The sequence below is a fragment of the Clytia hemisphaerica genome, unplaced genomic scaffold (assembly GCF_902728285.1).
Source record: "Clytia hemisphaerica strain Z4C2 unplaced genomic scaffold, Clytia hemisphaerica genome assembly, whole genome shotgun sequence".
In the NCBI taxonomy this organism is placed as follows: Eukaryota; Metazoa; Cnidaria; class Hydrozoa; order Leptothecata; family Clytiidae; genus Clytia; species Clytia hemisphaerica.
Genome location: NW_027104325.1, coordinates 473908 through 491132, shown reverse-complemented (window position 1 = coordinate 491132; position 17225 = coordinate 473908). Strand labels below are relative to the sequence as shown.

General features: G+C 34.7%; 2 protein-coding genes and 1 long non-coding RNA gene across 3 annotated transcripts in view; 1 reads left to right on the top strand and 2 right to left on the bottom strand.

Annotated features, from left to right (window-relative positions):
* The window catches only part of LOC136817648 (uncharacterized), a 13866-nt gene extending 9779 nt beyond the window's left edge, over window positions 1–4087 (top strand). The window contains exons 14-18 of the mRNA XM_067073970.1: window positions 540–750; window positions 1233–1507; window positions 1868–1934; window positions 2190–2635; window positions 3493–4087. Of these exons, the coding sequence (XP_066930071.1) occupies window positions 540–750; window positions 1233–1507; window positions 1868–1934; window positions 2190–2635; window positions 3493–3626 (1133 nt within the window). The 3' untranslated portion in view covers window positions 3627–4087. The remainder of the gene's footprint in view (window positions 1–539; window positions 751–1232; window positions 1508–1867; window positions 1935–2189; window positions 2636–3492) is intronic.
* A 349-nt stretch (window positions 4088–4436) lies between these two features.
* LOC136817666 (uncharacterized) lies at window positions 4437–8732 on the bottom strand. Its single transcript, XM_067073988.1, has 5 exons — window positions 8525–8732; window positions 8049–8111; window positions 6902–7004; window positions 5301–5464; window positions 4437–4780 (listed from the first exon to the last, which is right to left on the bottom strand). Exons 1-5 carry the CDS (start codon window positions 8684–8686, stop codon window positions 4733–4735), a joined length of 540 nt encoding a protein of 179 aa, XP_066930089.1. The 5' UTR covers window positions 8687–8732; the 3' UTR covers window positions 4437–4732.
* Window positions 8733–11851: 3119 nt separating this feature from the next.
* LOC136817671 (uncharacterized) lies at window positions 11852–13343 on the bottom strand. Its single transcript, XR_010848133.1, has 2 exons — window positions 13075–13343; window positions 11852–12105 (listed from the first exon to the last, which is right to left on the bottom strand). It is a non-coding gene; the product is annotated as an uncharacterized lncRNA (long non-coding RNA).
* Window positions 13344–17225: the final 3882 nt, after the last annotated feature.

The window sequence follows — 17225 nt, the reverse complement described above, 5'->3', positions numbered from 1 at the left end:
AATGATAACAGAGCTTAATACTAGTTTGAGTAAAGAAAACGATTTCAGTTAATTTCATACTCAAAGTTTCATGCCATCCAGGATGGCAATCTTCAGTGAAATCTTTGCTTGAAACTTAAGAAAAAAAGAAATTTTAGCTCCGCGCTTTTATAATTTTTACAGAACATTTAGGTTTCAGCCTCGCATATATAAAGCGTGTAACAGAGATCCGTTTACAGCAGTTTTCATAATCAAGCTTGATGGAATTTCTTGTCCTCTTATACGTCCTTTTTCTCCCTTTCCCACTCATTAGAGATATGGTCTGGCTTTGTCTATAACAGACCCATATCTAAATTTGTCGACTATCACACTTTTTTATTGAAAGTATTTTGGGCTGGGACTGGGACTGTTGGAGTTGGATTTTTTTTGCTTATACCAGTATAATATCACAATATAGGCAGACACTGTCCTGATATGAAATATGTGTCTGATATGAAACGGGAACACTTATGTAAAAATAAAACCTTTAATATACAGTAACTATTATCTTTACATTTTAGTCGGTCTTTGGTCATCCAGAGGTTGTTGGAAGATCAACGAAACAGAAACGCAGATCTCATGCGAATGCAACCATTTAACCAACTTTGCCATCCTATTGGATGTTACTGGTAAACAGAGCAATCCATTGGAATTGAGAATTATGACTTGGATTGGTTGTGGAATCTCACTTGCTGGATTGTTTTTAACGTTACTTTCTTACACCATCTTTAAGTACGTATTTAACCGCTACAGAAATTCCTTGTTTTTATTTCAGCCATATGGTCTGGTTATCACTTTTTATTGTCGATTTAATTCCTATAATAAATTAAGAATGATGCTCGTGTTCATTAAGTTTTTCTGTGGTGAAAACTTTTATAAATTCACTGATATTAACGTCGTCAGCTCTGGAACATTGCAAGAGCGTTATAGTGACTATATAGTTAGCTTCAAATAGTCCAAAATTCTAAATAAAACGTCAATGTATAATCTTTAAGTTTCATTTGATCCCTTCCGTTGCATAATTTTGTAGAAGTTTTTATAACACAGTGTTTCTTTTACCTTTCTCGAACCGAGTTAGTTCATTTTTCATGATTCTAATAGCGTTCACGAAACGATTGTACCGATCTCTATTAGTAAAATCAAAAAGTGATGCAAGTGGATCTGGGTACAAGATTAAATACATTAACCTTAATCTACTTTTTTTTTACCATTAGAAAATTACACAAGAAGCTACCTCCAAAGATTTTGATATCATTAGCACTATCTCTCTTCATCCTACTCATTGTATTTTTGGTGGGTGCAGAACGAGGTTCAGTTGTGACATCGAAATTAGGATGTCAAATTGTTGCTGGTATTCTTCATTATTTCATGTTGACCACTTTCTTATGGATGTTGATTGAAGCCATCAACTTGTATCGTAATTTCGTCAAAATCTTCAGATCAGGTGGTGATGGGAAATTCTTCAAGAATTCTTCACGCATAGCATGGGGTATGTATCTCATGTTTTATAATTTATCTTCACAACGTCTCACAACACCTCAAGGGCTTTTGATTCATAGTTCGAAATTTTTGGGAAATAAACTTTCTGACCCACTTTGAAATTGTATTTATATCAATCGCATATCATTTTCACTGGCTCAAGAATACTGATAATACAGTTGACACTCTCTAATTCGACGTTCTAACATTTGATACAATCCATTATTCGATAATATTGTAAGTCACCGTCAACAAGAAGCTCTCATAAACGCCGATCTATTATTTGATACTCAACCTTGTTCGATGAAAATCTAACGACCCTCGGAAATTGTATTAGAGAGCGTCAACTATGTTTGTCTTTTTTTCCCAGGGATTCCACTGTTGATTGTGGTGATCAACGGAGCTGTCGAACCAGATAACCTTGGAAACGATCAATTGTAAGTGAATTTCCAACTTTTTGTTTTATTATCAGGGACTGTCACAGAGTGAACTTTTAATTCAAAGTTGATTTGATGATGTTTTCTAGACTACAGTCTGAATCATTGCAAGATATCCTTTTTTGGGACCGTTGTCTCGTATGTCAGTTGATTTGATATTTTACATGATTTTACACCCTGAACTTTAACAAACTAGAAAGAACAAACATGTCATAAGAACCCTTAGTCTCAACATTGTTCTCATTTTTCTTTCAGTTGTGTCATTCTTGGCAACAGTTTCTATTTCGCATTGTTATTGCCAGTCGCTTTGATCCTGTTCATCAATTTCATCGTCCTCATCATGGTGTTACGTTCACTATCCAAAAACCAAGGCTCCAAAATCACTTCAACGCAAAAACAATCATTAGCAACTCAAACTAGAATCACATTGGCATGCGCTACACTCCTTGGATTAACTTGGCTTTTCGCATTGTTAGCTATTGGCGATTTGAGCTACATTTTCCAACTACTGTTCACTATTTTTAACTCGCTGCAAGGGTTCTTCATTTTTGTGTTTTATACGCTTTTAAACACAGATGTTCAAAAAGAATGGAAGAGGGTGTTTAAAATGAAAGATAAGGAGCAAGGGAACTCAAGTCAACCTGTTGTATCGACTCTAAATCGAGAGAAATATCACGTGAAAAGCAGTCCTAGGGTTGGCAGTAAGTATACCTACTTTTGATAGAGTTCTCAGGGGCAGTGGCGTGGTGGCAGGGGGGGGCAGGGGGCCAGGCCCCTCCAGCGGAGCCCTTTTGAGAAGGGGCGCCCAAAAATAAGGGACGCCAAGAAAAATTTTTCAGGCGCCCATATCGAAATTGACAAATAAAAAAACAAAAATGGCGCCCCTCATCACCTCAAAAACTCAAAATTTTCATGCTCGCTTCGCTCGCACACTACCTTTTTCGTGTTCATAATGAGCGTATAGAGAGGGGCGCCAAAAACAAAAAATCTTTAAAAAGGGCGCCATATTTGCATTGGCCACCCCAGAGCAATTTTCCCACCACGCCACTGCTCAGGGGTTCTTTATTATGAAGTAAAAAGATATCTAATTTTTGAATCAGATATTTTGACTCTCATTGAGCTTTCAGACAAGGTTTAGACTCTTTTTAAATAAGACTCGTGATGAGACAAACAAGAACATTTGAATCAGTGTACGAAATGAGGAAAAGTCAATACATTGGCCTCCCTCCAAATTTTAATATGTTTCCTGTTTAAATAAAAAAGGTCGAAACCTGGATGCAACCTAAAAAAATTCTAATTTAACCTGGTTATGAATCTACAAAATAGCTCTTTTTCGTTAGCTTTTATCATACTGTGTCTCTCATATTTTATCAACACCTTCTTAAAAGTAAGGTTTTCTAACGGCATCCCCCCATTTGCAATGTGATAATAAAAAATGACAATAATTCCCTTTATTTTTCAGTATACGGTAACAGCGATACTCCACCCGATGAAGAGATCGACCTTTGTAATTGTAATGTGATAATAAAAAATGACAATAATTCCCTTTATTTTTCAGTTTACGGTAACAGCGATACTCCACCCGCTGAAGAAATTGATCTTTCTTCGTCAACCGGTCATTTAATCAAGCAACGACAACATTACACAAATCCTACGTATGACCAAACGGACAACAGCAGCTTTAAGAAGTGATTAAAAGGTGCGTTTTTGTTGGGAATTATTAAGTGTGACATGGAATGAATGCTTTGAACGTCGGTTGACAATCGTTGTTTTAAGCTACGTTAGTTAAAGGTCGTGGTTTTTAGCTAGGTTACTATTAAAAGCCATATCGCCCCCTATACGTATATCTATATGTAGACTGAAAGAAGAATCTCAGATATGAAGCCTATTTAAAACGATTAGATTTTTATATATTGTAATTGGCTTATGGAGTACCGTTGTTGTAGAGTTTACACTTGGGTAAGTTCCCCCCGCTAATTAATTTTTCGAAAATTTTCCACACGGGACACCTTTATTCCAACCCCCCCCCCCTGGCCCTTGCTTATTAAGTTTTGAGATTTTTCCAACCTCTCCCCCACGCGGCTATTAGGTACCCGAGAGTAAACTTGTGACCTTTGCTGGTTATCTATGTTAGGTGTATTTTACTTTTTAAAAATGAGAAAAAATTTTTTATAGGATTTAAATATTTTGTAATAGATCATGCATGTATACAATATTTACATTAAAGAAATTACCTATAGTAAATTTCATTCAATCCCAGGCTCCATATTCTTGAAGTGTGTTGAACATCAAATACTGTAATATTTCCAAAATATGTCAATAAATTAGTATAACTGATTTTTCTTCTACACAAATGGCCAGAACAGACTGACATATAAACTACATGTTTTCTTTTTATAAGAACATCCGAAACTTTCGAAGCATTCGGATGTTCTTAACTTTTTGGGTTTCAAGCCTAAAAATTTTCTTTAAAAAGTTCTTATTTTCCTCATTTTGTGACAATTTTGACCCATTTTCCTTAAAAATTGGATGTTTTCGAGTCCACAAAGCCTTGTGTTCTTAACTTGTTCTTAGCATTTTGGCCATCGAAGCCTTATGTTCTTATATAGTTTGTTCTTATAAAAAAAGGTGTATAGCTGTTTTTCCTTAACTACACAACTGGCCAAAACTGGCTTACATATAAACTAGTGAATTAATTTTTTTAGAGAGTTAAACCATAGTTATTATTTTCTTCTCAAAATGATGTCATCTTCCATTGATTAAGGTTTCTTTGTAAAGGAATAACGTTCGTTCCATGGTCATCTTATGATCATTTCTTGATCTTCGCTACGCTGTGCTTGTGTTTCCTTTGAAAGTAAGATTAAAGTTATAAATTCTTTTGATAGAAAAAACATGGAGGTATAAAGAAAAACAGGAGTTGAATTTGTCGAATGGATGAATTTTAGTCTAGGTTTTTCCATGGAGGTATAAAGAAAAGGAGTTGAATTTGTTGGTAATTGATCGTTAAAGTCGTTTGATTTCTTTTATGAAATGTATCAAAAGAAATTCTAAGGCTTCGTATCGTATATTAGAAGGGTAGAAATCTTCAATACTGATAGTTATAATATTCAGAGTAAAGTCGAGTTCTACTAAAAAGTCGTATTTCATCGGGTAAGTCTTAGAATTCATTTTGATATGTTTTATAAAAGAAATCAAACGACTTTAACGATCAATTACCAACAAATTCAACTCCTTTTCGTTATACCTCCATGGAAAAACCTAGACTAAAATTCATCCATTCCACAAACTGGCAAAGTGTTGTTATATGTCAAGGTTACCAATTCTTAAAAGACAAATCATTTTCAAAGGGAAAATATTTGGACTTACCAAACTACTGTGACAATTGACAGCAGCAATTCCCAAAAGGGAACAAATCTTTATGCAGAATGAATTGATACAAGCTGCCACAACGCAGAAAAATAGTTCCTTTCTTTTTTGCTTGAACACTTGACAAGCATTATTGTGTCCATCCTCTTCTTTCAAAGCCATCACTATTAAAGGGAAGGTATACAGGGTGTCCGGAAACTACATATATAGAAAGAAAGTTCTTGTGTGTGTTTCACTAAATTTGCATTTTTATCAGTTTCTCTCTGTGTCATATTAATTTGGGAGTTTCTAAACATCGACCAGAAATGACGACCACGACCAGCAACCACGACCGGCGAACAGATAAATTTGCGTTAACGAGTTTATCTGCTCTCTCCACCGTAGAGAATGTCTAAATCAAGTCCTCAGAATACTAAAAAGTGACATTTGAAATAACTTGTCATTTTCTTGACAAGTGACACTATTTAACAAAAATATTGACAGGGCCATTAAGTATCATTTCTGTAAGTTTTGTAGCACCGAATATTTTAATTATGCTGATTGAGATGCCTTTAGTATGAATAGATAGAACTAGTCAGTAGGAAATAATTAGGAAGGCCAGTTTTAGAGATATGAATCTAATTAATTATTCTATTGTCTTTGTGCTGACAAAATGACTAATTTCGACAGAAATAACAATCTGAAGATGAAATACAAAGCTTCTCAAACCGATTTCAAAAATTTTGTGTCATTAATTATTTTGATGCTGATAATACAAAAGGATAGAAATTGACACCATAATCAAGCTCCAAGAGCGTCGAAATGGTTGTTTTAGGCATTGGGCACGTGGCTCTAAATAGATGAGACAGAGGTGAGGTTGATTTTCAATATGATATATTCAGGAGAGACGCTCTACGTTGGAGAAAGGGAAAAAACTCAATAACCCAAGTTTATCTGGTCGCTCGTCGCGGTCGCCGTTCGTGGGCGCCATTTCTTGTCGATGTTTAGAAACTCCCTATTAATTGTCATAAGACATCTTTTATGAATAACTTTTACATAAAACAATTCTCAATAACTTTAACGTCATGAAAATTGTAAAGAAAGTTAATTCTTTTTAATCATAATGACTGTTGTGAAAACAATTAATTGGTTGGTATATATTTTCTTACATTTTGTTAAACACACGCAACAACCTTCTACTCAAAATCATGTTCGTGATCGATACTTTTTTCCGGACACCCTGTATTTAAAAATGTATGGTAGGATAGCAAAACTTTCTCTTTTTTTTCTGTGTACAAATGCGTAGACAACACGTGAATGACCGCCTCACAAGTTGAACTCACTTACTCAAGGCTTGGGGACACGAGAAGGTGTAATGCAACATGCTCTATCGCCCCATTACCACCCTTAGAGTGACTATTTTCCCAAAATTTCAGCAAAAACTTTCAAGAATTTATTGATTATGGTAATTCTGAAAACCTTACAGAGATTCAATTACTTTTTAAAATTTGTACCCCTTCGAGGGACTTTCGAGGATGTGAAAAAGTGACCCTTATGGCTCGCACATTACCCGCAACCAATTTTTCCTAGGTACCCCCTCCCCTTCCCAGGGCAAAACTCACCTGTATTACTTGAGCATGTAGTAGAGTGAAAATCTCTCAGCTTGTGTGCCAAAAAGATATTAGACACAAAAATAGCTATGATCAGATATAACGAAACTCCGAACTGAAATTAAAAAGATATTTGTGGATGAAATTTATGACATAATAAATAAAGTCTGTCTCAATATAAATTAACTGCATTGGAGACAAAAAACGCTGTAACTTTTGATAGAATTAGAATTAGATACATTTTGTGTTCGTTAAAAAGATAATCCGGAGTGGAATATTATCAAAAAAGATTTTAAAAATGGAAATACGAAGATGAAAAAGGAAGAAGAAGAAGAAAATCAACTTCTTGTAGAATGATTCTATGATTTTCAATAAAACATCTAAGCTAATATCAAATAAAAAAATTCAAAAATTGATGACGCAATTAAAAATGACGTCGTTGTTTTTTGAAAAAAACTCACTCATCTTTTTCATATACCTATTTTAAATGTCAATTTTATCAGTATGCTAAAAACCGGCAATTATGTTAAAAGTATTCTTTTTGGCTTTCAGAAAATCAAAACAGAGTTGAAAAATCTTTATTCGTTCAACTGTAAATGCTATTTTAGAGTGCTTTTTCACTGGTCAGCGGTAATTGTAAAATTTTGTGATGACGTCATTAATCCAAATTTTTTTCTATGAATTCCTGGTAGAACATTTCTGCCAACTTCCAAGTCCATAGCTTTCCTAGATCGAAAGTTATGCAACGGTGGCGGGTTAACGACCCGGGGGGGGGCACTCGATCTGAAAACGACCATACGTTCGGCCCAAAATTTGGCTTCTAAAATCGGACCCTTACAGTGCAGTGAATTTCTATGAAAAATCATACCATTACAGTGCACTTTCTCAAAATTTCTCGCCCGTAAGGACGAAAACTTTTGCAATTTTCCAAGAAAATGTGGAATTTTTCATCCAAAATTGACCAATTTTGTGCCAATTTTACCAAAAAATTAGCCTTTTATCACAATTTCCTACCCTTACAGTGCAGTTCAGTGCAGTTTTGTAATCTCCTACCCTTACAGTGCACTAGCTGAGTTATGAAAAAGCTAACCTTAAGGACCGAACGTCTGGTAGGTCATTTACCTTGAGTGCCCCCCCCCCCCCCGGGTTAACGACTTACCATTGTCCTAGCTCGCTCATTTTGGTAACATGTAATGGCGCTCGTCACACCACTTATCAATAACTGGAAAAATTAAAAAATGAATGGTGAGATTTCTGGCTTCACATTTCTGGCTTTCACCTTAATATGGTTTGGATTGAATGATTAGAAAAATTTGTAATTTGATTAAAAGGTTTTGCTTTTTTATAAAAGAGTGATATCGTTTGCTTACTCATCAATTTTCGTTCGCAAGCTTTTTTACATTGAACTGACACGGATGTGGAGCAAAATTGGTCAAAAAGAGAAAACAAAAAACACTTTTTGCTTATATCAGCATAACATAACAATAGGCAGGCACTGTGTTCCTCTTTCTGACAACATCTTACTCCAAATCCGTGTCAATTCAATGTGAAAAAGCTTGTAAATTAAAATTGATGAGTAAGCAAACGATATCACTCTTATTTAAAAACAAAACCTTTAAGTATTCGTGGACTTACCAATACACAATTTTCGATAACGAGATAATCCAGTTCATGGAATACTACTTCGAAATACTTTTTGTTACGTGCATAAAGCACTATAAAACATATCGCAATCAAAAGTTGAGAAAATGCGAAAACTCCAAACGCAGATGCAATATTACTTTTTAGACTAGCCATTGCGTATCAAAATTTATAACCCTACTGCTGAAAATTCGTTATGCATTTCTTGAGTTGTTGGCTAGAATGAGATCTAAAGAATTTCGATCTTTTTAATTTATACGCTTTCCTTAGTTTCGATGGCCAACAATACTTGTAATAATTAAAATACTTGACATAAAAAGGGAAGTCAGGGCTAATTGCTGGAGATATAAGACTTGGGCAATACGGACAATATTTTTACAATGAAGTATTATAATTTTGATCCAATTAAAATAGATCTTTAAACGAATTTCAACCTTTGGATTCAATCGGTGATTCAATTCTTTTTAATCGTTTCCAAGACAGCGAGAGATATATATAAGAATGTGCTGAATAATCTTGGAAATAGAAAAACTTTGTTTTAATAACCTCTTGGAGTATTTTAAAATCAATACACACATACTGCTTGCCTTGATAATTTAAGAACGTTGTATTCCGATATATCGCATGGGAAATAGCTTTTCGATTGAAATAACTAGTATTTTAGAAACAAATTGCAAAATTTTGAATGAAACTCTTTTAAAAAATTCACCTTTTGTTAAACTCTAAGCATAAGGAAAACTTATTTTTCGTGCTTATGACTTGGACCTCAAAAAACAATCTATGTCTCGATGTCCTTTGGTGACCGTTCAATGAAATACTGGCTTGGCTCTAAATATTTTTAATTTTGAATGCAAGTGTTTTTCCAATTCTTGATATGCGTAAGTCAAGATGACGTCATATTTTTTAACGGAAGCACCCAAAAAAGCCGGTTTTTGACCTCTGTGTTTCTATTTTTAGTAACAGAGAGAGGTCAAATCCCGGCTTTTTTAGGGTGTTTCCGCTAGAAAAATGACTTACGCATATCAAGAATAGGCCTTTAATATTTTGGGTTTGATACAGGGGTGGAGCCCACAGATCTGTAAAGCCCGAAGGTCTAGATTTGCGGCTTTTATCGAAAAGTGAAGCCTAGGTTTGGAAGGATTTCCTACCAAAGTCACGTTACTAAAACATGCAATTTCACCGGTTTGAGAGATGTGAAATAGCGTCTGTCGGCTACTTTTTTTTATCTCGCGCTCCGAAAACAATTAAAATGTTAGATCCTATCCATCGGCACGAAATTTAAAAAGTCAAATTTTTGCTTCACTTTTTTTTGCTGGAGAAAGCTTAGTTGCCTATCTAGCCCTTCGGGCTTTACAGATATCTGTGGTGGAGCCTCACTATGTATTGATCTATCCATAAGTCTTAAAAAATGGAATCTTTCTTTCGATGTAAATTACTAAAGTGTCTAAGTAGTGTCTAAGTAGTGCAGTAATAGAGCATCCGACTACGGGGGTTCAACCCTTAGCCGGGTCATACCAAAGATTCTCAAAATGGTACTTGATGACTGACTCTCTACTTGAAGCTCAGCAATTAAGAGAAGGATCGAGGTTAAGTAGAGAAATCCCTGGAGAAGGACTGGCGCCTCCCCTACCTTCGGGTAGATAGCTATCGAAAGAGGAACCTTCGGGTCGACTCTTACTGCGGTCGCATACTTACTTACTAAAGTATCTAAAAAGTATCAAAATGTGGCGAGAGTTCCTAATGCTTAGAGGAACTTTACAAAAAAAAATTGGAAATTAGTAATTTCTTAATTGATTCTTATCTGATCATTATCACTAATTTAGTAATGGATATATTATAAAAACATTATAATAAAGGAAAACAGTAATACCATGCCTTTATAAATTGACTTTCACACCCCTGTCTCACGGCTCCGGTGGAACATTTTTCCTTAGTGGGGATAAAAATTACTATTTAATCCCAGTGGGGGTATAAATTGGGTATAAATTCTATTGTTCCAAGGTTAAAAAATCCAGTGGGATGGGTTTGGAGTGCAATTTTTAAACATTTAATTTCGAATGGGGATGAAATAAAAGACAATTTCCCAGTGGGGCTGAAATTGCAGGGTATTTTCCCACCGTGGACGAAATTGTTGCTAAATGTTCCAGTGGGGCTGGGGTCCTAGTGGGTCTGTGACACAGGGGTGTACTTTCTTTAGGCCAATTTTTTACTCTTTCAGTTCTAAAGTTTCTGAATTCCTCGAGTACAAATATAATGCAAATTAACTGAGTTATTTTCTTTACTACACTTTATGCAATTACCGACTGCTTAAAAATACTCTTTTAAAGTAGACAGAAAAGCTTATAAAGTAATGCTTTAATTTGGCTTACAGTAGTAAAAGCCTATAGAAATGCCTCCTTGGGAGACCGAAACTGAAAGGTATCTATGCTGATATATTGCTGAAAGAAGGGGAATCCTGTAAACAAAATAAAAACAGGAATCAAATGAATATCAAATAAAATACAAAGATACAAAGGCTTTGAAACTTGATGAGAAATTCTAGGGACTTTTTTTTGATAAGGTTATTTTTATAGCCTTTATAGCTAACACTTGATAAAAATGCTTAGGGACTTTTTTTGATAAGAGTATTTTTATAGCTTACGTTAACTCAACCTTTCCAGCACGCATTTTTTTTAGAAAAATTAATTAATTAAAATTAATTTCCTACTTTCTTTTTGAGATCTAAAATTTCAAACTGACATAAAATCATGTAACTTGAGAGTCAGACAATGGTTTTGGTACCACAAGACGGGTGTTTTTATACTCTTTCTGAAAGCATCCTGTCTACACCCTTTTAAATTAAGTGGTTAAAAGTTATAGTTTAAAGTCTGGGGCTATAAATATTTGAAAATTTCGAACGTGTAATTCGGGTTTGAAGGGTATATTCAACTCTTTTTTCATTGTTAGAATTATAATCATCCTAACTTGTTGGTTCCAAGAAGAATCTTTGGTGCATAAAGAAAAAACCCTAGAGAAGAATCTTTCACCTCGTGTCTCAGTGGCCATGCGAGAGTTTGCAGAATTTTTCTTTAGAATAAAGGAGCTAGATGTGAATTGGGATTGAGATCGCCTGTTTCGAGGGTGGGAATTTCAGGATATAATTAAACTTCTAGTTGGTGGATTCTCCATCTGATTGGGATAAGAGCTCATAATGGGGAAATTTTACGGTTGGGATAAAATACCAGAGTATTCTCTTGCTGGCGACAGTCGCAGTATTGACCCTCTTGAATCATTATAACACGGAATTGTCTTAATAAATGTATACATGGAATATCATATTCTTAGGATAATAATTTCATATCTTCTTCATCTTTATCAAAAATCTCATCAACAAAATTAAACAAATTTGCATCTTCTTTTTCTCGCCTTTCTTTCTTCATTTGTCTTGGATGGTTCATTGACGGAAATCCACGCCTGTGTTGTGATGGAGTATTCGATTGTTGATCATTGTCATTGTTATGTCTTAAGAAGCTGACAATCTTTGGTAAACATTTGAGAAGTGCTACACGGCAGTATTGGTCTGAGTCTTCCTTCTCCTAATTTGAAAAAAATTAAATAAAAAAGGGGGGAGATTATGTACACTGAAACCAATAGACGCGGGCAATAAATTACGAACATCACTGGCCTCGTATTCAAACTATTTCCATGGTGATCATATCCCTTGAGACATTAAATAATTTTTTTATGAACAGAAAGTAGTTGTATTGTAATAAAATCCGCTAAGAGTTAATCACCATGGCAATAATTTCAAAACGAGGCAACTGATGTTTGTGGCGTAATTTATGAAAATAGACCTGGAACCAAAAGTGTAAAAAAGATTAGAAAAAGCGAAAAAGTGGGAAAATATCGTCTTTTCTTCAGGACATTATGTGAAATTCCCAGCTAGTTTTGTTTCAACGTTTTTATAACATTGTTGGACAATTTAAACCCTTTTTTAAAAGACGTCAAAACAACGTTGCGTGTTAGCTGGGATATTTTACATTATTAAATTTCGTAAGATTCGTATACAAGGTATACAAGGTACACAAGGTATACAAGGTATTTCTCCAATGATAAAGTAGTTGCGATCTTATGTACAATCCTGCTTGGGACATTATAGTTTTAAATGCTATTACTAATTAATTTTGAAAGCTTTCTTAGAAAGTTAAACTCTAGGAACCACTATTCGTGGTTGTTTAACAATAAAAACACCTCTATGGAAAAGACCTGATCCTCCAAACCACTGGAAAATTTAGCTAAATTTTCGTCCCCTTTGGGAAAAATACCCTATGATCTCAGCCCCACTGGAAAATTGACTTTCTTTTCATCCCCATTTGAAATTCAATGGAAAAAATTGCACTCCAAAACTATCCCCGCTGGATTTTTTGGCCTAGGAACAATATAATTTGTATCCCCATTGGGATTTCGATAGAAATTTTCATCCCCACTGTGGGAAGAAGTTCCACCGGGGCTGTGAGACAGTGGTGTATAAAAACGTAGGTCGATTTTTGGCAATAGATTTTTACCTGAGATATGCGTTGGAACTCATTAATATTTCGTTTCCCATGTCCACCACCAAGAAAGCATGACGTCATTTCAATCAATATCAGGAAAATGACCAAACCAAATGAAAATTGATTTCTGAAGCTAATCAATGTTACCATAGCTCTTTTAGAATTTTGAAAGTGTTAGATTTTTCTGACAACTTAAAAAGAGCGAATGGCCAGATTATAAACTTAATATTTATACTGTATTTTGTGATAAATCTAGGCAAGAACCTATATTTACTATTGTATTCGTGTATTTTGGCAAGAACATTTTGGTAGGAATATTTTAAATAAACTCTCCAAGAGCGAGGGTTTAAAAAAAGTTCAAGTATTATTGGAAAGTTTTAATATTGTTATGGTGTACACCTATCATCACATTCAAGATTTTCTCAGCAAAAGAAAGAGCCGCAAAGATGAGGATAAAGATACCAAAATGACACAGTAGTAAATTGCAGTTCGACAGCCCGACCGAATATACAACTCTATGCAACTCTAGGTCACTAGTTCTTTGCAGTCCCCTATTATTTTTTAGTACCTACATAGTAAAAGTATAGCATAACCAAGATACACCAATACATAATTTTCAATATCTGAAGAAGACGTTTATAGTGCAACTTTCAGTATACACGGGTATTGATTTTTCAGGTGAGATGGAGTGTTCTTGTCACCTTATAAGGAACATTTTCAATAGGAGAGATTTTTGCGCTTCTTTTTATGATAGATGTCGAATCAAAAAAATCCTCTGTGTCCTTTTATAGTTCCATATGGAACCTGCCATTGATTTTCAAGTTAGTGATTTTTGAAAAGAGTTCTGTCAAAAAGTAAGATATATTATCTAAAAAAGTTTTGAAACACTTTTAATCTTCTTGAAGTCTTGTTTAGGGGATTCAGAGAAATCCTGATTGACATGGGCTTGACTTTTGGATTGTTTGAATGAGGAAATCTTCTTCTTTTCAAGTCTCGTGTTTCCTCTTTTCACAGTGTCTTCTTTTGGAAGGTTCTCAAAGCGATTGACGTTTATAACGTTGTCCGAAGGTAACAAAATTTTCCACCTTACCATATTTGGGAAAATATGTTTTTCTTTTTTTTTCTCCTGAGTTTTAGGTTCAGTTTTGGCCTCATTCTACATTTTATCGGAAGTATAGTGTGTAAAAAAACTTTAGGGTGTGGTTTTCAAGTTAGCGAGTTGGCGTGTAAACATAACTAAAATATATCATATTGTACCGGATAAAATGCTACACTTTTTCTCAAAACACTTTATTTTCAATATTGATGACTAAAATTTGACTAACCTCTTTCGAGGGAACCAAAAAATGAGACAATCAGGGAAAACATTAGGCCAAAAGAAATTGTTCCTCGCTCGAATTGAACTTTGTAGTTCATCTATCTGTCCAATCTTTTCAGTCACTTAAATAAAACCCTAAAGGTCGTGAGCACTGTCAGATTCATAAAAAAAGCAAGGGATAGTTGCGTTCCATCAAATTTTATTCTTACCTAGGCTGCTGGCATCCACTAACGGATTCGTGCTCCTTATAGACTACTACCTACTTATATACTACCTGGGATTTTGTAGAGGTCTGCGATTCAGACTAATTCTTGCCAGAATTCTTCATTTAAAGAAGTATTTGTCAGAACGTTTTGATACTTGATCCTTCAAGCCATCTTAAAACCTTTCAATTTAGAGATTTTACCGTATATGATTAACTATAACTTTAGGCTCATAACGTCCGTTTCAATTACTTTGTACCAGAGTGTATCTCACGTTCATCACTTCGTAGTACACTCTGTGCGCATTGTCTGTTTGATAGAAAATGTCCCGTACGGAAGACCTCTGCGATGAAGTATGATTTATAAATAACAGCACTTCTCTCATTGTATCCTCTCACTCACAAACACTCCATCGCAGCGGTCGGTTTGAAAAATCTCAAATGAGAAAAAATAATAACAGACCACCTCTACGGCGATGAATTTTGAAATTAGCCGTAGATACAGGGTCTGTGTACAGGCAACGTTCGAATGAGAACCAATGATATCTACCATTGATACTATCAATTCGGCTATGGTTGTTGGCTATAATAGCTATTGGTAATACTCCACCTGCTGGGCCGATCATTGTTATGTTTTCGTTGTGTTTATACGCTTTTCATTTGCTATGAAATTATACATTTAAGCAATTTAAATTCCCAAAAGGCAGACATTAACTCAAAAACAAAAGTACTTGAAATTCAAAATGTCTCATGAGGTGTAAACAAGACAATTATCATTGTGAATATGTGATTTTATAGCAATGAAATCTGTTTGAAAACGAGGACAACAATAAATTTATGCATCTCGAGAAGAGTGTATTGCCCGGGGGGGTTACTAGGGCAAGATGGGTTACGGGGATGCTCCGCTGGTCAGGGTACCTTTTTTAACCTCTACGAGTCCCAGGTAGGGTCGCAAAAACACCAAAATAGAAAAATCAGTCCCTCGTAGGGTGCCTATTTTTGGAAAATTTGGGGAAAAAGTAGAAAATTTGACAAAATTTTGGAATTTCAGTCCCATTCAGGGTCACTTTTTTCGCAAATTTCGAGTCCCACGCAGGGTCAATTTTTCGAACCTCAGCGGAGCACCCCCGTCGGTCAACAAGGGTAGTACCCCCCCGGGGTGTATTGGTCATTTAAAGTGATAGAGATGACGCGTTCTTTAGAAAAAGTAATAAGATTACTTTATTACATGTTAACGACCAACCAAATCAAATAAGAGCTTGTAAAAACTCCAGCTTGTCCCAAATCAACTTGGGTGGTTTGACAGAAATATAAGTTACCTTATTGGTATATATTTCCGCGTGTTACAAATTTTCGCGGGTACTTAATTTCGCGAGTTTTTTGGTCAATTTTCGCGAAATTTAATACTGTTTAAATTTTTCAAAATTACAAAATCGCGAAATTAAATACACGCGAAAAATTTTTTCTTAGTATTTTGTTAGTATTTTTACATCAAAAACGTTGTGTTTCAAGCAAAAACAGTCTTTTTCTTGGTTTATATGGTTTATATTCCCACTTTCTGAAAATACCTAGTATATAGTGAATCGCGAAATTTAATACACGCGAAACACGTTTTTTCGAAAAAATTTCGCGATTCGCGAAAATTTGTAACACGCGAAAATATATACCAATAAGGTAGTTTTGTGGTGATACAAACATGTAAATCCAGGCTAAATTTTGTATTTTCTTTGATTTTTTACATATCAAATCCTATCGTTTATTTGACATTTAATCAAAGATTAGACAATATTGGTATCATCGATGGATAGTAAAAATAATGAATTGTACCACGCTGTTCCATCAAAAAACCATACAGGGGAGTGGACGAACCTTCTCAAGTCGAAAAAGAAATTATTAAATGTGTCGATACCTCTGGAAAATGGCGAAATTTGCAAAAGTACCCTTGGAAGAGTTTTTTCGATACGTTATTGGTATTAAATTTCATGGGTTATAAAACTTCGCAGGTAAGTATACTTAATTTCGCGAAATTTAATACCGTTTAAATCTGTTTCAATCATAAAAAATCGCGAAATTAAAAGCACGCGAAAATTTTTCAAAATACAATCAAGGTCATAATATATTGAGAATTTTGGCTATTTTAACGTTTTTCAAGATTTAAAGTTCTGGCGAGAAAGTCGATTTTTGGCTATCTTTTTAATTTAATCGAATATTTCAATTTGGGAGGGGTTGGCAGACTTCCAGGCTATATTCTGAGTCTTATTGGACTATTTTTAAACTTTTGGATCCTCAGATCCTAAGGTCCTAAAACTCAGAGTTAAAACTCTACCCTTCCAACCTACTTTAGAGCACTTACAAATCGATTGTGGTTCAAAAACTTCCCGGTGGATTTCCCTTTTTTCTCAAATATTATGACCTTGATTGTCTTTGAAAATTAAAAATGCCGATTTCTGCTCTGCGGGGGGTCTAAAATTAGGAGAAAACCCCAAAAATTTGAAAATAACCCTTTTCCGACCATTTTGAAGCATTTTCAATAGGTCAAAATCAGTTTTTGGTGAAATATTTCACTTTTTGATAAGGTCCCGTTTACAGAAATCTAAAAATGCCAATATTTGAGAAAATTTCCAATTTTTTAAAAGTTTTTGG